The sequence below is a fragment of the Aythya ferina genome (assembly GCF_964211825.1).
Source record: "Aythya ferina genome assembly, chromosome: 2".
Lineage (NCBI taxonomy): Eukaryota > Metazoa > Chordata > Aves > Anseriformes > Anatidae > Aythya > Aythya ferina.
In genome coordinates, this window is record NC_140297.1 from 147,423,263 (window position 1) to 147,443,772 (window position 20,510).

General features: G+C 45.4%; 1 protein-coding gene across 4 annotated transcripts in view; it reads right to left on the bottom strand.

Annotated features, from left to right (window-relative positions):
- SAMD12 (sterile alpha motif domain containing 12) overlaps positions 1-18,260 on the bottom strand; it is a 184,593-nt gene extending 166,333 nt beyond the window's left edge. For 3 of the 4 annotated variants that reach the window (XM_084509557.1, XM_084509555.1, XM_084509556.1), the window contains exon 1: positions 4,344-4,467. In XM_084509557.1, the coding sequence (XP_084365683.1) occupies positions 4,344-4,356 (13 nt within the window). In that variant the 5' untranslated portion in view covers positions 4,357-4,467. Of the gene's footprint in view, positions 1-4,343; positions 4,468-18,050 lie in introns of those variants that run through there. The other variant, XM_084509554.1, reaches the window with a different exon arrangement.
- Positions 18,261-20,510: the final 2,250 nt, after the last annotated feature.

Here is a 20,510-nt window from a genome sequence, read left to right on the forward strand (position 1 = left end):
CCAACTGGCAGCTCTTTCCAAGCTTTCCTGAGCCCTTCAAGCTAAGGAGTGGTTGGAAACTATTAAAGAAAGCAAGCACTGATGGAAGCACAGACCTTTTGGATGGCAGGATTTGTGACTTCTTTGCTAGGCAAGGAGTTAAGTGTGCTGAAAAACCACGTATTAGATCAGATTCCATGACATCTTAGGTGTGCAGATATCTGGTCTGAGCCTGGAGTGGGTTTAGGAACAAGGAAATGCCAAATAACTGAAAACTTGTTAAGACAGTTGTACTTTCGAGCACCCTGTGGGACAGCATGATGGACGCCTACACTAAAACTAGAAGCTCCCTTTCTGATGGTCCTGAACTTGCTTTAACAGTCTTGGCAGCGCTGGCACTGCAAGTTATGAGCTCACCGTATCGCAAGGCTCTGAGGAAACACATGGCAGCACTCAATATCCGCCGGGGCTGGCTGAGCACTGCAAGCTTTCCACCCAGGTGTATCACACTGCTGAAATTCAGGACTGCTCTGACAGAAGTCAGTTCCAGGCTGCAAAAAAACTTCAAGTCTTGCAGCAGTTAGCCTTGGCTCCAGACCCCGTTACACTCCCAACTCCTTCGAGCCTCCAGTCTCCTTCAGGACTGCCACGGGGCAAGGCCAGAGCCTTTCTGTCATTTTATGTCAGCAAGTCTCTCCTTCTTAGTGAAAAATGTTCTCCAGCAGGCAGATCAACCACTGCAGAAGAGCCATAGGACAGGAAAGAGTTTATTTTTCCATCAGTTTTCAGGAGGAAACTAGCAATGAACATATGCATATACTTTCCAAAGCACACGCATGGAAGAGAAGGCATTAGACCAAGCTTCACTGAACACTCGCTAGGCAATAATTCCGTGACATAATTAGCACTTTTTTTTTTTTTTTTTTTTTGCTCAGAAATCTCCAAGATGCTGCAGGTCAGAGCTGCAGGGGAGCTGACAGAACTGTGTGGGATTACCTGCACACATACATTAGCTGCTGGCTGCTGTCAGTCTCTTGCTTTCCTGTGCAAGAAGCATTGTGGGGGGGAAGTCACCATTCTCTCTTCCCCTTTTCCTCTGCTGCACAAGAGCAAAAAATATAATAATATATTTTTGAGAACACTGTTGCAGGGATCAAAAGCCTTTTTCGACTGGCTCTGACCTAGTTCTTTCATTCTTACTAGAGGGAGGAAAACACTTAAAGGAACATTGTCAAAACTGCTAGGTCTAAAATTAGCCTTACCTTGGCAGTGCTCCCATCTAGATGGGCTCGTGTTAAGGAGAGCAAACTCTCTCTCCCCACACAGACTCTGATATGTTCATCCATCCCAAGCACTGATACTATGAGCCTGAAGGACCACCCAGGCCACGAGATCTCTTTCAGGACAAGTAGGGCGAACCAAGATCAAACTATTTTGGCTGAGTCCCTCTGAACCCCCGCTCAGGTACGCGTTATGCAACTGCCAAAGAACTCTGGGATCCTCCAAATTCCTATTTAATATTTGCAAATCCATCTCTGTCAGCTATTCTGGTAAAAAAAAAAAATAATAAAAAATTGGGATGTTTTCTTTAAGTAAACTGCTGGACATTTGTTACCATAACTAAACTCCAGCAATTCGTCCTAAGACAGCATTAAAAATAATCAAACCCGAGGAAGATTTCAACAGGTTGTTAAAATAAAGTCCGATTTTTTTTTTCCCCTAAAGATTCTCCGCAAACTATATGTTACAAAATGCTGCCATTTCAGCCACACGGAGCGCTTCTGAAATGAAAGAGGGTAAAAAAAAAAGTCTCTGGGTTGGTGGCTGAGGCTGTTTTCCCCAGAACAATAGCAGTGGCAGCGCTGGTCAGGCAGCGGATGCTGGCTCCGGCCAGGAACTCCCATGCTCCAGGACCTGTGGTTCCCTCCTGCCCCCAGGGACCCCCCCACTCCCTGCCACTCATGTCCTAGAGCCAGCCGCCTGCGAGCCCGCACGAGAAGCGAGCAGGCCTGGCAGTCCAGAAGCCTCGTGACACTAAAAAAAATAAATAATAATAAAAAAAAAGCTCTGAAGTCCCAGGAAGTCCACGCTAGCCAAGCTCCCAGCTGAGCCGGAGAGGCTGGACACATTCCACTTAAGCCAGGTTTTCAGGGCCCTCCTTATTACCAGGCTTCCAGAGCTGATGTGCACAAGGTTATGCTCTCAAGGTCCCAAGCAGCAAAGCAGGAAAACATTTTTTTCCAACAAAAACAAACAAATCAACTAAAAAAAAAAAAAAAAAAAAGCAGTTTGTGTTCCCTAAGTCCAAGACATCGAGTTCAGCAAATTGGCATTTTTTCTCCAAAACTCTTTAAATTTGGAAAATTCCACAGCAGCTTTGCTTTTGCCTGGAGTACAATCCACATGGTGTAGTGACAGGAGCCATGAGGAACACGGGGTGAGCTGGGCTTCCCTAACAAAAGGGCCACGTGTTACCTGCCAAGAGGCACAGGTCATGAAAAGCACACAGCCCACGCCCAGGGCTCCGATATTGTGGAGCATGCATTAAGATAAAAGCACGTTATTAAGCGCCTTTGCACAAAGAAGCCCAGTCCCAAAAGAAAATTAAGGGTAAGAAAGGGACATAAACGTGCACGCACTGCATTGACAGAAAGTAGTCACGGCCACAAGGCTCCTTGTGCTGGAGAAGTAAGGAATCACCTTGCTGTGCTAGGGAGAGGGACGGAGCTGTGCAGCAGCACAAAGGCAAGAAAAGTCGAGGGAGGAAGCAAACAAAGCGAGGGGAAAGTGGGACATGCAGACACGAAGGCCTGTTTTGAGAGCCCACAGCAGGGATGCATCCTGGAGAGAGGAAACGGGAAGAAGGGGTTAAAGAGGAAACAAATCCCAAATCAGCTCGGGAGAAAGGAGAGGCACTGCTTCCCAAAGGTTTAGCAGAGCTTTCCTTCATTAATATTTACCAAGCTTTTCGAGATTCTCAGATGGAAGGCACTGCAGATATGACAGGAATTATTACAGACCTGAAAAAATCTAGCAAACAGGCTGAGAAGGGCTCCAAGTGAATAAAGGAGGATGACACACAGAAAGAGGGGTTGCTGCTGGCGTATGAACCATCTGGTGCATGGCAGTCCATTTCATTTACTTACCCACTACCAGGCACGCATGCGTGGTTCACACTGCTAAGTTTTTGCCACAGCAGAAGAGATGCTTTTATCCAGGACCACTACCTTCCTTCCACCGTTACAGTCTCCAAAACTGCTATTCAGCAAAGCACCCTGGGCATAAAGAATCTGTTTGGCTTAAGGAGAGGCTGAAATCTCGGGACAGGCACCTTTTGAGACACAGGGGTTTTATTTACCTTAATATAAGTTTGCCTAGGAAGTTGGTTCGCAGGGATGCTGAGGTGTCCACTGGCCAAGTTTCAGCTCGGCACTAATTTGTGCTGCTCACTTGGGTACTATAAAGAGCTTCAGCATGATCCTCATGGACACAGGCGGCCTCAGATGGAGCCACAGATCTCAGCATACCTGAGAAGCAGCTGAACGAGGGCTGCCTGGAGGCGAGAACCCCCAAAACAGCGACATACCCCGAGTTCTGCACAGGGGGTGGCTGCATGGCTGGTTGTCACACCGTGGACTCCTACGGCTCTCCTGCAGGCACAGAGGAGAGCAAGATGGGCCCTGAATGCTAGAAAACAGGGAAGTTGAGAGGCAGACAGTGAGGGGGAAGATGTACCTGTCCCCACACACCAACCCACATCACTCCATGACCTCCCCAAAAGCTGCATGGAGAGGGACCACGCGCCCACCAGAAGACCTCCACAATGCAGCCACCTGTCTTGGGAGCCAGGCTGCTCACCGAGCTCTGTCCCCTTGAATTTGGGCACCTCTTGCTCGGGGAAGGAAAAGGAGGCAAAGGGGGGGGATGGCAGGGGGGCAAGGGGGTAAAAGGGGCACACACGTCCCCGGGCCGGGGGCTGCCTGGGGCTCATGACCATGTCAGTGGGGGAGGCACGGAGGGTCGGCAGTGGGGGCAGAAGCCCTGGGGGGTGCTCAGGGCCTTGGGGGAAATTTGGGAAGGAGGGGAGGAAGAGGGGAAGGAGGGGAGGAAGAGGGGAAGGAGGGAGGGAGGGCAGGAGGCGCAGACCCGCCGCCCCCACCCGCCGGGGCGGCACCTCGGGGCCGACCCCAGGGCTCTGCATGCCCCCACCCCACCTGCCTCCCTCCCACACCCCAGTTTTTTTTTTTTTGGGGGGGCGCCCCCCCCACCCCAAACCCCACACCGCAGGTGAGAGCCCGGAGGGGAGGAGACAACGGGCGGGCCCCCGGGGGCAGCGAAGCGAAGGGACGCGGAGCCCTCCTTACCTTCCACCGCCATCCTCCCGGCCTCGCATAGTGCGCCGAGCCCGGTCCCGACCCCGGTCCCAACCCCAAACCCGGTCCTGGTCCTGGTCCTGGCCCCGGTCCCGGTCCCGGCGGCGCTGCCCCGGCCGCCCCCCCCCGCCCCGCCCGCGCACGGGCTCGGCTCATCTGCAGCCGCCGCGCTCAACCTGCAGCGCGGCCGCTGACAGCCGGGCGGGGCCGCGCCTGCCCTGGGCTCCACGGGAAATGTAGTCCCCGACAGAGCCCCTGCCACCGCCAGGGCCCATGGAGGGGTTGTTGGTCCCGGCATGGGGAGGAGAGAGTGGGGTGGTGGTGGTGGGGGTGTTGTTGGAGGGTGCAGACCGCTAGGGGTTGAGCGCCATGGCGTTGCTGTGCCTAACTGGGCAAAAGGGGGGGTTCTGTTGGGAGAAGGGCACGAAAAGGGCATCGGGAACGTGCCATTGTCGCCTCTGGGTACAGTCATGCCATAGCGTGGGGTCTTCAGTCTTCCTCTGTTCACCATCTTTATCCAGAATCACACAATCAGCTAGGTTGGAAGAGACCTTCAAGATCACCAAGTCCAACCTCTGACCTAACACTAGCCAGTCCTCCACCAAACCATATCCTTAAGCTCTACATCTAAACGTCTTTTAAAGACCTCCACGGATGGTGACTCCACCACTTCCCTGGGCAGCCCATCCCAATGCCTCACAACCCTTTCAGTAAAGAAGTTCTTCCTAATACCCAACCTAAACCTCCCCTGGTGCAACTTTAGCCCATTCCCCTCGTCTTGTCATCAGGCTTATGGGAGAACAGACCAACCCCCACCTTGCTACAGCCTCCTTTAAGGTATCTATAGAGTGCATCCTGTCCCACTCTGACAGGTCAGCCAAAAAATCCCCAAATGGAAGGAGATTAGCAACATCCTAACCAAGTCTTTACTTTGACTCCTCACAAGTCTTATACCACACATCTGTCACACTCAGAACCTGTCCTGAGATGTTTGCTGTCTGAAAAGTGATGCATTTATACTCTTTTTAAGTTTCATTTTGAGATATCAAAAGGATTTTAGAAATTTTAGAAGATTTTTCCCTCAAAACTTTTTTTTTCTTTTTTTTTTTCTTTCTTTTTTTTTTTTTTTTTCCCAGCAAATAGTAGCCTACACAGAGAGACTCTTTGAGTTCCTTCACCCACACAAGTCATTAATGAAATTGAGAGGACAAGAGCAGAGGGATGGAGTATTCAAGGGCATATACATCTGGGGCATGAAAACATTTGCACATGTTCTTTTTATTTGCTAGCACTGGCTATTGCAACTAATGAGCATTATTCAGGACAGGTTATTTTTGCAAAACAAACCTCCACAACTTCAAATTAGAGTGAAAGAATGTAACGTGTGTAAATGAGTGTGGTGTTCATAAATCCCAGGAATTTTGACATTCCTGAAATATCTGAAGTGATTAAAATAAAACTGGGTCTTCATTATTTATTTTATGAAGGAAAACCAGAGCCTATCCAGGACAGCCTAAAAGCTCCAGTCTGGCCTGAAGCCTTCTATTACCAACTTTGCCCTGAAGATCTCACTTATTCTTTGCTCTCATATGCATTTGAACTATTAGCCTTTGTGTTGTATATGAGTCAAGATACAAGCTCCCTCGAGCAGCAGCCTTGTCTTTCATGTATCTGCAAAGCAGTAGGCATACTCACAATGCATTGTGAGTGATTATAATTGAGAGGATTTGCAGAGACTGCAGAAGACAACACAACCACACACCTGATCCCAGCTGCTGTATGAAATGGGCTGATACTCCCGTACTTTCTGTCAAGATAATGGGGTGTTCCTAGGTTTGATTGTTTTCAAATATGTAACACACACAACCTTCAGAAATTTCTTCTTCGCTACATAAACTTTTGTGATCTTAATGACATTTTGTGTTAAGCTTATGTATTCGACTCATCATTATGTATTTATTTAATCATGACGGTATTTGGAGGTAAGTTAGTGCGATTATCTGGCTAGTGTATATGTGAAGCATTGCTTTCTTGGTTAGAATGAGTTAGGAGCCATAGTGTGAATAAATCAAGACTTGGAGTTCAGATGGTATGGATGTGGAAAGCTGGAGCCTATCTCCATTAGTATGCAGAATTTCTGACTGGTAACTGCATTTCAGCTGTGGGCCCTGAGGACATCCCTAGTGAGTACAATTTTACTAAGCCCTTTAAAAGCCCTGTAATTTTTAATTACAGCTTTGTGCCTGATGAAGAACAGCAAAATTACGGCTGTGACTAGACAGCAAATAGGGCATGACAGATGTTAAAAGGTATAGTTTTTTATATTTAATGTTACATGATAGCTAGTGAAACCTAGTATTTAACAAAATCTAAAAGCATCAAAAACATCTACAATTCTGGTCAAGACTAGACAAATTGTAATTTAATGTATGTCACTCATTAGAGAAAAGAGGCTGCAAATTGATTCAATTAATATATGGGTAAAGCACAATCTGTTTTGAGCGTAGCTTTCAAAAACATCAGTGAGAGCTAGCTAACTTTCTAAAAACACCCTACTAAATTATAGAGTAGAAAAAGACCAGCTTTCTCAGCTCAGAAAGAGCTATCTCATCACTCTTCCTTGCTTCTTTTTTTTACCTTGTCTGTCTCCAGACATATTTCTTCTAAACTTTCTCTTAAAAGTATAGCAAACTTCCCTAAAACAAACTTGGTTTGACACAGCAGAAGTCAATTTCCTGTGTACTTTGCTCTAGGTCTGCAGATGAAATAAGCAGTACTGACCAAAAGCTCCTTAGCCATTCAAAACATTTCTAGGCAGGACTTGTGCCAGCTAAAATTAGATGAAAGTACATCCATCAACAGCACAGCTCCACTAGAAGAAGAGGACAAAACCTACATGCAGGGCTTGAATACATCACTACACTATCATCAATCATCATTTTCCTCCTTTTTTTCCCCTTAAAAAATTCAAGTCATGAAGATTTAAGTATCCCTTTGTACTGTGTAGCTTCATGTAAAATACAGTGAAATTCTTACTTGTAAATTTGTAGGGCCAGATCAGATGCATCCGCAGGACCTGAAGGAACTGGCAGATGAAGTTGCTAAGCCACTGTTCTTCATATTTCAGAAGCTGTGGCAGTCTGATGAAGTTCCCGCTGACTGGACGAGAGGAAACATAGCCCTCATTTTTAAAAATGGAAAAAAGAAAGAACAGGGGAACTACAGGCCAGTCAGTCTTACCTCTGTGCCCAGCAAGGTCATGGAGCAAGTCCTCCTGGAAACTATGCTAAGACACATGGAAAATAAGGAGGTGATTGTTGACAACCAATATAGTTTCACTAAGAGGAAATGGTGCCTGACAAATCTGGTGGCCTTCTGTGATGGGGTTGCAGCATTGGTGGATAAGGGGAGAGCAACTGACATCATCTACCTGGACTTGTGCAAAGCATTTGACACTGTCCTGCATGGCATCCTTGTCTACAAATTGAAGAGACACGGATATGATAGATGGACCACTTGTTGGGTAAGGAATTGGCTAGGTGGTCACACTCAACGAGTTGTGGTCAACAGCTCAGTGTCCAAGTGGAGATCAGTCACAAGTGGTGTTCCTCAGAGGTCAGTATGCAGACCAGCACCATTTAACATCTTTGTCACTGACATGGACAGTGAGATTAAATGTACCTTCAGCAAGTTGAAGGGCAACTTGATCTAGTGGGAGGCGTCCCTGCCCATGGCAGGGGGGTTGGAACTGGGCGTTTTTTAAGGGTCCCTTCCAGCCCAAACCATTCCATGATTCTATCATCTTCATCTGATGACCTTGTTAGTGAGGTACTTCTGCCATATAGGTGTGATCCAGGATTTTGAAGTGTGATTAATTAGTTTGGGGACCCAAACATCCAAAACCACAGACACATCATTCACGAACTGTTGAGCAAACATCTGAAAATAAGAACCTCAAGTCAGACACCACGTATCTCCAGCAGTGAACAGCTTCACAGCCACGAGTGAATGCTTGTAGCCAAGATTTGCTTAGCTGAATGGACCTAGGCTGCAGTGGTGAAATAAAAAACATTCAAAGGCTGTTATTGAACTAAAGCATGAACTTTAGTACTGAACTAAAGGCTGAACTCCCATTCTATGATCTGTGGGAAACAGATTTTTATGCTTGCATGGATCCAATCACAGAACGAACCAAGTTAAAGTGTAAACAGCAATATTCAGAAGCAGTTTTGTGGGGTCTGAAAATGACTTCGGAAGCACTATTTAATCACTGTAGGATTACATTTTGGGGAGCTGCCCAAAATATAATAAAGAAGTTTAAAATATTTGTAATATTATTTCGATTTTATGTCATTAAGACTCTGTAAAGTAGGTTTTAATAGTGCAGTAGTGTAATTGTATAATTAATTTGTATTTTCTGTTGTTAAAACATATTCTTAGTGTTCATATTGCACACCTCTATTCCCTTATTCTCAAAAATACCTTGCATGATAATCTGTGATCCATAATGCTACAGGACGTGCATTTGGAAGTCTGTAGGAGACTCAGAAAAGATCCTTGGATGTCTTCAAGGCGTATTTTATCCTTACTTTTGCAGTTTCTGGTGTTTTTTCTTATTTTATCTGTTAAGTACATGATTTATTTTTTAAATAAAGACAGCAATGAGGTTTGTAAATAACTAATGTCTTCTTTTATTTGCAAGGAAAAATGGAATTTGATTGTTAAAATGCTCTGAAGATGCATTGAATTTATTATGCTTTATCTTTTATGATAGAGAACTGGGGAAGGGAAATGGATGGGATAATATGACCTTTTTTTGTCTGGGGTGACAGTAGTATTTGTACACAGAGGGTCTATCCTGTTGTAAGCACATGGTTACTTCCACCCTCCAGTAACATCTATGTTTTACGTCTTGCATGGAGAGTGGTACTGACTGTTGCCATCATCAAATGATCTGATGTTCTGCTTAATTCATTCATTGCTTAATGGTAAACTGAGGTGAAATTTTATGCTAACATGGATACATGCTACACCATTTTCATCCTGAAGCAAACTTGTGACAATTTGCCCCGCAGGACAGACCAAAATCAGCAGTGAGGCTTCATGTTTGGATCCCAGCTGTGGCTACCAGGAACAACAGCATTTTGAGTCAGGCTTTTCACAGCGTTGTATGGTGGGTGGGTGGGATAAATAATGCATGAATTGAAATACATCAGGTTCAGGCTGAGTATAATGAAAACCTTGAGAGAATCACACATTGCAAAAACTCTCTGAGCAACCTGCTCCATTCTCCATCCTTGGAGATATCTGAGCCCCAGCTGGATGCAGCCCTGAGCAACCTGCTCTGATCTCACAGCTGACCCTGCTTGGAGCAGAAGGTTGGACTAGAAACCTCCAGAGGTCCCTTCCACTTAGAAGTATCCTGTGATCTTATCAACACTTGTAGCTACCCTGATCTAGAATTACTATCAAAAGCAGCGATTTACCTTCCTGCCCTCTGTTGCTAACTTTAGCCTGCAACAGCCTTCCTTTTGACTTGAAAACTAACCTGGCACAAAACCTTTTGAATGTCACCCAGTTACCTTCTGTCATTCACTGTGTGACTGCCCAAATCCATGTGCTAGCACAAGGAATTGGGCAGCATGGTGTGGCAACAAGAAAGTGAAGGTAGTTTCTTCTGCTGCTGGCTTGAGGGGTCTGTAGGCTTTTAAAGGTGCAACCCCTTTTAAACCAACTCTGCATCATCAGGGGCAGGTGATCATCCTCTCATTGATGTCCTGAGAGGCTCAGTGTAAGGTTAAGTCACATCTGCTCTCCCAGCTCCAGCCTTTCGAGAAGTGCAGAGCATACTGCCATGACTGAACCCAGCTGATTTACACGTTCTATCAACAGCTGTGCTTGTGGGACCAGTTATCAGCCACTACTGCCCAGATCTGCTTGTCACCATCCACTTAGACATTGCCACTCTCTTTCCTGTCTGTGCATTCACTGCTTCCTAATCTTTCTGGTTGAAAGGAGCTGTGTAATCTTGTATGGCTTCTACAAAAGACTGTGTCCAACTCAGCTCATTTTGACTGAAGCGGATGAGAGTTTGATTGCGTGTACTGAGGGTCAGCAGTCACTAGCAGTGCTAGTGATGAGGAGCTGAGCAGAGTGATGTTTTTGGATGGGAGAGCTACAGCTGGAGGAAGATATATTCATAAACTGCTCTTCCCTTTCAACAGGGCGCACATTATAGCGATATTCTGGCTGACCTGAGTGTACAACCCTTACAAAGATCTATGTAAATCACTCATGCCTGTATTTTCATGAGAAGGTACAAAATGGCTGAAGACAAATAATGTTGTAAAGAGCCCTTCTCCATCCTTTTTATAAGACCACTTTAAGTATTGAAAAGCTGCAATAAGGTTTCCCCAGAACCTTCTCTTCTCCAAGCTAAACATCCCCAGCTCTCTCAGTTTTTCTTCATAGAAGAGGTGCTCCAGCCTTCTGATCAACTTTGTGGCCCTCCTCTGGACCCGCTCGAACAGTCCCACGCCCTTCTGATGCTGGGGGCCCCAGACCAGGACACACAACTCCAGGTGGGGCCTCACAAGGGCAGAGCAGAGGGGGACAATCCCCTCCCTCCCCTGCTGCCACCCCTCTGGTGATGCAGCCCAGGACGCAGTTGGCCTTCTGGGCTGCAGGCATACACTGATGGCTCATGTCAAGCCTTTTGTCCACCAGAACCCCCAAGTCCTTCTCCACAGGGCTGATCTCAGTGAGTTCTTCTCCCAGCCTGTCCTCATGTCTGGGCTTACAAACATCAGAGATAAGAATGAAAAAGCTGTGAAGAGAATCTGTATGCACATATTGAAACTTATTTCTATCTTCTGGGATTTATGACCTAGTTTCTTCAGGGTTCCAGACACCAAGCATCATCCATATCTCCTCTTCTTTACCTTCTATGCATAAATGGCAGCTGGCCCAAAGAAAGTTTAAAATTCATCAGGAACAGAAGCAGGTTTCTCTACTAGGCCTTTAAGGGCTAGAAGACTATATTGCATCTTCAGCGTTCTCCATCAGAGACAAGGCAAAGGAATGCTCCTCACACCAACACAGAACTGGGCAGTTTCAGAGACAGCCACAGCTGGGTTTGTACTGGAGATGTGAGAGTACTGATGGAGATTTACGGTTTCTAGGAAAAAAAAAAAGTGCTTGGGTCCATTTTCTTCAGAGAAAAATAAAACACTGAGTGTTCCCCTTGTTCTCTGTTGGAGATGCTGAGCCTTACCACATCAGCATTCCTCAGAGAAAATGAAAGAGCCAAACCTAATAGAACAGTCTACCATAGCAGGTCCATGTGACTGACTGGCAGACTGAGTCAATACAGCTGGATAAATTGTTTAAACAACCCCAGGTTCTGCTGTTATTTGCCAAACTGCAACCTGATGTGGGCAGGAACAATTTGGTGCTCTCTGTAACCTGCAGCCACAGAACCATGCAGTCGTTGGGGCTGGACGGCACCTCTGGAGATAATCCAGTCCAACCCCCTGCTCAGAGCAGGTTGCTCAGGATCATGTCCAGTCAGGTTTGAGTATCTCCAAGGCTGAAGACTCCATATCCTCTCTGGGCAGCATGCTTTAATGCTTGATCACCCCTCATGGTTTCTTCTGAAGTTTAAATGGAATTTCCTGTATTTCAGTTTGTGGCCATTGGCCCGTATTTTTTCACTGAGCAATGCTGAGAAGCCTGGCTGCATCTTCTTTACTGCTCACCATCAGGTATTTATACACATTGATGAGATCCTCCCTGAGCCTTCTCTTCTCCAAGCTGAAGAGGCACAGATCTCTAAGCCTCTCCTTGTGTGAGAGACATTTCAATCCTTTAATCATCTTTGTGGCCCTTTGATGGACATACTCTCCATTACATCCATATTCTCCAGCTTGTCCAGGTTCCTCTGAATGGCAGCACGGCTGTCTGGTATATCAGCCACTCATCCTGGTTTTGTAGCACCAGCACATTGCTGAGGATGCACACCATCCCATCATTCCCAATAAGTCATTAATGAAGATAACAGAACAGCGTCAACTGCCAGGGTATACCACTACACCACTACACTAACTACACAACACTAAATCACAGAATCACAGAATTTCACAGAATTTCTAGGTTGGAAGAGACCTCAAGATCATCGAGTCCAACCTCTGACCTAACGCTAGCAGTCCCCACTAAACCATATCCCTAAGCTCTACATCTAAACCTCTTTTGAAGACTTCCAGGGATGGTGACTCCACCACTTCCCCGGGTAGCCTGTTCCAATGCCTCACAACCCTTTCAGTGAAGAAGTTCTTCCTAACATCTAACCTAAAACTCCCCTGGCTCAACTTAAGCCCATTCCCCCTTGTCCTGTCACCAGGCACGTGGGAAAACAGACCAACCCCCACCTCGCTACAGCCTCCCTTGAGGTACCTATAGAGAGCGATAAGGTCGCCCCTGAGCCTCCTCTTCTCCAGGCTGAACAAGCCCAGCTCCCTCAGCCGCTCCTCCTAGGACTTGTTCTCCAGGCCCCTCACCAGCTTTGTCGCCCTTCTTTGCACCCGCTCAAGCACCTCGATGTCCTTCTTGTAGCGAGGGGCCCAAAACTGAACATAGTACTCGAGGTGCGGCCTCACCAGAGCCGAGTACAGGGGGACGATCACCTCCCTAGCCCTGCTGGTCACACTGTTTCTGATACAAGCCAGGATGCCGTTGGCCTTCTTGGCCACCTGAGCACACTGCTGGCTCATATTCAGCCGACTATCCACCATCACTCCCAGGTCCTTCTCTGCCTGGCAGCTCTCCAACCATTCCTCTCCCAGCCTGTAGCTCTGCTTGGGGTTATTGCGCCCCAGGTGCAGGACCCGGCACTTGGCCTTGTTGAACTTCATGCAGTTGACAAATGGACTTTGTGTTGCTGATCACAACCTTTTGAGCCCAGCATATTAGCCAGTTTTCAGTCCTCCTCCTCATCTACTTGTGTAGTCTGTACCTCATCGATTTTTCTAAGAAAAGTTATGGGATATGGGATTGAAAACCTTGCTAAATTCAAGATAAACCGTATCTCTCCTTGTCCATCAAGTTAGTCATTTCATCATAGAAGGCTATCAGGTTAGTCAGGCATGATTTCCCCTGTGAAAATCCATTTTGACCATGGATTCCATCCCAATAGCATTCCCATCCTAACCATGGTTGGAAATGGGTTCCAGCATTTATTGCTCCATCACCTTCTCAGGGATCAGGGTGGGGGTGACTGGCCTGTAGTTTCTAGATCATTTTTACCCTTCTTGAAGATAGGAGTGGCAATTGCTCCATTCCAGTCATCAGGAAACTTCCCAAATTACTATTACGTTAAAAGGTAATTGAGAGTGACCTTGCAATAATATCAGCCAGCTCCCTTATCACTTGTTGTGTGCATCCCATCAGGTCCTGTGGGATTATATTCATATGGTTTGTTTAAATGTTCCCTAACCTGATGCTCATCCACCAAGGGGATGTCTTCCTTGCTTCATTCAGACTTTTCCACTACTTGCAGGGGCCTGAGATTCCCGAAGGTTGGTCTTACCGGTAAAGATGAAGTGAAGAAAACACTGAGTACCTTGGTCTTTTCTATTTCCTTTGTTACTAGGGCCCCTGACCCATTCAGCAGCAGGCCCACATTTTCCCTAGTCTTCCTTACCTGTAGAAATTCTTGTTGTCCTTCATGTCCCTCACCAGATACATCTCCAGGTGGGCTTTGGCTTTCCTGACACCATTCCTGCATACTTGGACTGTGTCTCTGTATCTTGTTTTTCACTGATTTGAGGATGCTGAACTATGTCTGCTGTGGAGCTAAGTCAGTTCTGATTCTGTAAGATCCTTATTTTGGTGACTCTATGTTGATTTTTACTGGCTGAGCATTCAGACCACTCCTGTTACAATCATGTTAGATATTGGTTGATGTGTGCACTGATATGTTCATTGTGGAAACATTTAAATGCCTGGAGACATTTACACTTAGGCAAAATAGATTTTAAATTCATATCAGTAGCTTTCAGCACAGGTGTAAATAACATCTTAGAAACAAAGTTTTAGGTAGCATTAGCATATCTCTCCTAGGGCTCCCCATAGAGAAATACATGAGCCTGTGCAGTGTGGGACATCTGTACACAGCCCATCTAGAGCGTGATCAGTGTGTGCACGAGGGCTGATACATCCTAAGCACAGTGCAGTTACAACCAGAATATTTAACGTCTACAGTCACAGTGGCCCACCTACACTTGGGCAAAATTACTAGGCAACGAGAAAAAAGGACATATACGGGGAATTCCAAATATACAGAAGTCTTGCCACGGGGAATCTGTAACATAGAGCTTGGGAGATGACCTTTAAAAAATAGTAATGTTTGTCACTTTCCTCAGCACCAGTAGAATAAAGGGATAAGTAATAATCAATACTGCATAGACTTCAGTGTAATAACATAACTCATGTGATCCTCTGAAGGTCAAAGCTAAAGAAAAATGACCTGCTTCTTTCTTTAAAATTCTTTTATGTGCTGGATTTGGATGGAAGCAGTTGTGTTATTGAAGAAAATAATAACTTGATAATGATCAGAGCTGATAACGTCTTAGCATGATGACCTTTACCTGCTCAGGAATGGCTCAGCACTGTTGAAAAATTCAAGCAGTTGGTGTGATTTGTGAGCATTTATTAAGGTAAATCAGATAACTGAATTTAACATCACAGATGGCTTTTATTTTCTAAAGTGCTTTTATTTCAGTGCAATAAGATGACTCAGAAACTCAGTGGGGTATTACAGCCCTGATTTTTCATTACCTCACACCTCGTATAGTGAAATTTCCAGTGCAGAGAAGACGTAGGTCCAGTATAGAAGGATTTATTGGTGTTACTATGCAAATATCAACCGTTACCAGCCATGCAAAGTATCACCACCCTATACTATTTCTTACGTTACTTTTCTTAATCAGTGTTATATTTTAAGATTGCTCATACAGAGTTACTACTTTGCATGCTTTTACTACCCAGAAAGACAAAGAAATAGACAGTGATCTAACAGAATGTAAAATTGTCCCTTCAATCCAGAAATGATCACCTACTCCACATTCCTAAGAACATTTCACTTATTTCTGAGGAGGTTGCTTTGTTTTGCTTTTTAATAAGAAGGGAATTCCACTTGTATTCCAAGCACAGGAATTCAGAGCACTGCTCCATATGGGAAAGCATAATGTCTGCTATCTCTTGGCAAAGAAGCAGCAGCACAGGTCTGCTTCCTCTTGGCAGGGAGCAGGAAGGGTAGGATTCATCTCGCTGAACTTTATCTATCGAAGCATCAAACACTCAGTAACACTGCATTTCCTAGAAGTCACCAAGGGGAGAAAGAGCAGCATTTACTGAAGGTGCTTGTCATCTCTGCTGACAACAGGTATAGCCTAGATGACCAGCTAGCTGAAATACGTAACTCAGAGAAGACTATGTTTATAAAGAGAAATTCTACTATCACTATTTGCTTGCTTTATTTTCAGTTGTTCTCAGGCAGAACTGCTCACAAACAGCAAGTGGGCACCTACCTCTGGAGCGTCAGCCTTAAAACCAGGGTTATTCCCTAGGAAGCTCTCACCACTATGTAGAACTCTGGAGATATTAAGAGAGAGTGAAAACTACTGCTATTTGCAACAGCATCAAACAAACTACAGTATTTCTGCAATGAGGCACTGTTGTATGCCAAGAAACACCACTCCAGAAAGAGCATTACCCAGAGCACCTGAAATATCTCTCTGCTGGAGTTATGACAAAGAACCAATATTTTCTCTCCCTGACATTTTCAGTAACATATAATGATCTCCAGCACAGGCTAACAGCAGTTCACAGCCATTATAGACCTCCACTAAGTAAGCTAAGGGACTAGAAGCGCTGACAGGAGGCAAGGTTGTAAATTGCAAATAAAAACCAGGATATAAGCATGCATAGGTTTTATCTATGCAAATGCATAGCTCAAGCTACTTCTGCAGTGGGGATACATCAGCTGGAATGGCTGCAAGTAATCAGCAGCAATGTCCAGCCACTCTGCTAATCTAATCACTCAGCTCTGCTAATCAAATCACTCCAGTAGCTGGAGTGGTGTTCCCCTGAATACCAGTGCTCACTAAAACCAAGCTCAGTACAAATGAAATCACTCAGGTGTATTAACTGCAACTAATGATTGTCTTCTAATGAAGACAAGCTCTAGGAGTGCCAAGTTATTACCTCCTTTCTCACACCCACAAGCATCATTCCAAGAAAGTGAATGGAGTTATTTGGGTTATGCTGGGGTTGGAGCATGAGGAGGATCTGGCTGCAATAATAAGCGTTGTTCAGTTGACCTACAGATTGGGACAGCAGAAATGTCTGCACTTGCTGAAGTGACTGTACCAAGTTCTTGCTGTCAGGGCGAGGGGTAGGTTACAGACTGCTGGGGGCAAGTAAATAACCCCCAAATGGCCTGTGATACTTACCTGCCTATCCTAGTAGGAGAAAAGTCTAGTTTGGGGAGCAGCAAGTAGCTACATGGACAGCATAGTCACTACTGCTGCACAGGAGGGGATTGGGATATGAGAGGTGCTGGTCTGGGGGGAGAAAGTGCATCTTTCCCACTGCTGCCCAGCAGCAGAAGGAACAAGCCCAGCTCACCAAGGTTCTTCTGAGCTGTTACAATACCTCTCTGGCCTCTTCTTCCTTCACTGTGGCCAAAGCAGCCTGCTGTCTCTCCCTCCCCATGAGGCAAATGTGATCTATCTGAGGACGGAGGGAGGTTTTTAAATTGATTCTCAGTCAGATGGAGGAACAATATCAAGAGAAGAACATGAAATTCTTCCCTTTCCATCTACATGGCTGTGAAACCTCCCATGACCACTTGACATTTTGCTTCCTTAGCCCAACATTTTAAGGCAACCCCAGAACCCCTCTCTGCTGGGAAGTTGGATTTTGCCACCTGAAAGGTAAGCACAAAATAAGTTGTAAGTTATTTTAGGGTCATTTTTGCAAGTAGCTTTGCGTGAGCTGTTGAGAAGCCTTGGGGAAAAATAGGAGATGAGAGAAGGAGGAAATGTTGGAAGATAGCAATGCCAGACAGCACTGCAGGCTGTATATGTTACTTAAGTGCCCTACAGATGTTATGGAGCTGTACCAAAGTGGATGAAGGCAGCTTCAAGTGCCCTGTTCTCACAAATTGCAATGGAGAAGCTCTGAAATGTGCAGGAAGCCCAGAGATGCAAGCGGTGTTTGTGACCCTGATGCATGGATGTACCAGAGTCAATTTGGCTGTTTAAACATGTTTGGTGCCCTTTATGATGTCCAAGGGTCTCCCCTTGGTGCCTTGAGGCTCTGTGTTTTGTCTGCAAGCTGCATGTGGATGTCTTGGATGTCTCACTGCAGCTCAGATATCAGAGAGGGCTAACATTTAGTAACTGGTGAGTGCAGTAAGTGTTTGAACAGCATGAATGTTTGGGTGTCTTAATCTCTACACCCGATTTTGTGTTCCTATAGGAACTGAGTGGAAGTTCCTGGTGCTTTCGGTGACATTTCTGGCAGTCCTTGTGGTGGCCTTTCCCACCGCAGCCTGGCCTCCTTCAGAGCAGCAGGAGCTGGCGTGACCGTCCTCTTGGGCCCCAGGACAGAGGCTGCGCTCAGCAGTTGTGTACTTACTGTTTGTTGTCCCAGCTGCACGGAAATGCCTGCCAGGAGTAAAAGAGCCCAGGGAACAGCTCGGCCTGCTCCTCCTGCTGGGGAAGGTGCTGGTAGCCATCTCCTTGGTAGTCTGCACGCTGCCCCGCATACACCATGGGGCAGCTGGAGGCTGTGCTCAACCCAAACACTGAGGCAGTGCAATGCATTCACCCAGCACGGCCCTGAACAACTCTGACCCGCCTTCAGCCCTGATGAAAACATCGGGAGCGCAGGTGTGAAGACCAGAAGTGGGCTGGGGTCAGCCCTGGGACTGGGGGGTTCAGCCCACTCGACTCTACAAGCTGTAGCCATGGCTGATATGACTGCTGAATGCAGTGAGCAACCATATTCAGAGCCTTCCATAGCATTATTTCTCCAAGACAATAGGCAAAAATAGGCAAGCATGTTCTTGCACTGTGTGACTTGCATGTAAGAAAGCTGTACGTTCTTCTGAGTTTCCTACTGCAGGTTATTTTGGAGTAAGTAAGTTGTAATGAGTTCTCTCTCTCTCTCTCTCTCTCTCTTTTTTTTTTTTTTTTTAACAGACAAAGAAAACAAAGCACTATCTTTTAGTTATGCTTTTATTTTTCCACTTCTATTCCCTTTTCTCTGTGAGTTTGATCACGTCCGTTTTGCAAGCCTTTAACATCAGAAATCTCAATTATTATGTGATAGAACTACAGACCCCAAATACGACTTTTCTACACTTTTCCCAAACAGCAGTGAAAAGACAACATTTTGTAATACACAACAACCTTGTAAAGGTTTTAATGCTTCTTTTCCCTCTCTACTGCTCCAAAAGATCTTTTCAAAGAGTTTTCTTCTAATTGAGTCTGGAAATCATCAACTTTTAATGAGAACTTACTGACACCTAATTGCCATCTGCCTCCTTCAGTTTCTCTTAAGACTGCTGAATTTTTCCTTTGTGCTCTGAACTGCTCCGCTCTTGCTGCTGCTGTTTGTGCCCTGAGTGAATCCTGAAGTCTTCCAAGTATAAGTTTTTAGTCCTTTATTCTGTATTTCACCTTTGACTATGCGAGAACTATGAACCTTTAGAGCTAAATACATATTAGCTGCAGAATTCAGACAGGAGCTTCCTACCACAGCACTGATGTTGCTTGCCAGTGTGTTTTATAATCATATCTTCTCTTATCCAATGACGCTGTACCAGAAAGGCAAAGCAGTACGCGGCAATATTATATGAGAAAAGTAATACAAATCTCACAAACCAGGAAATACGTGATATCTTCTGCAAAATGAAGTTTACCCCTTTGCTGAGAGCCTGTACAAAGTCATGCCTTTAATCAAGGCCTCTAAATGAGCCATCAATACCGCTTTGTGGTGGCCTTCTGTCCAGTGGCGAATTCACCCCGAGTCAGAAGCAAGGAATCTCTGACGGACTGAGGGCTGAATAGGCCTTTCAGAAATGCTTGGCAAGCCACATCTTAACATGCCTCTTACTGTTATGCCATAAAAGACTTTATAGAAAGTCGCCAGTGAGGATTTTCCTGCTTTCCTTCAGTTTACAGATTCTTTCAAAATTCTGCTGATGTTTTAAGGTTGTCTGGTTTGCCTGAAGGGAAGCTGTCAGCGATGTCCCAGTATCATGCTTTTCACCCAGAAGAAGTTCCCAAATCCAAGGCTGCAAATGGTGATCCTTGGTCAGGTATTGATTCTCTCAGGTTTTCTTCTTGGCTGAAAACAGTAGAAAGAAACATGAGCCATAGTAGCAGGTGCAGCTTCTGACATAAGTGCTATTTCTGGCCATTTCTTATCAGGAGAAGAGCAGAGCAGCAGCTAAGTGGTGCGTAAGCTGACGGGCCTCATATCAACTGTGCCATGCTGAACCGCGTAAGTCAGGGTGGGAGAGCAGCGTATTGATCACCGTTATCTTCTCAGGAATTCTGTAAGTAGCACAGTATTTCACACACATTTGGACTGGAGCACCCATTACACACTCTACTGTCAGGGTTTCCTTCTGAAAAACAGTTCCATTTTAGCGTGAATCTATGAATGTATTTTACATCTAGCTTTAATGCAATAACAAGATAGCAAGTAACTTACACCATGCAGCTGCATTTGGGGAAAATTCACTTGCGATTTCAGATTAAGATGCTTAGGATTGCTAGGCCATCTTGTTGCCAGAAAGCCACTTAATTTTTGTTGAATCAGATATAAATAGTTGCACTAACCATTCTAGTATTCCCTACAATTACTTGTTATTGTGCAGAAACCTAGTGAAGGTAGAGTGTCCTGTATTCAGCTTCTGATCTGCTTTTTATGTCAGTAAAAATCTGAATTGGTGGCAGCAAATTCAAATTATCTCACTGTCTGTTAGGCATTTTATATTTTTGCTCATATGAATCCTTCCATTGTTCACAACCCTTTGATAGCAAAATAATCTGTATGCTGTTTGCATTTATGACTTGAAGGGTAGTT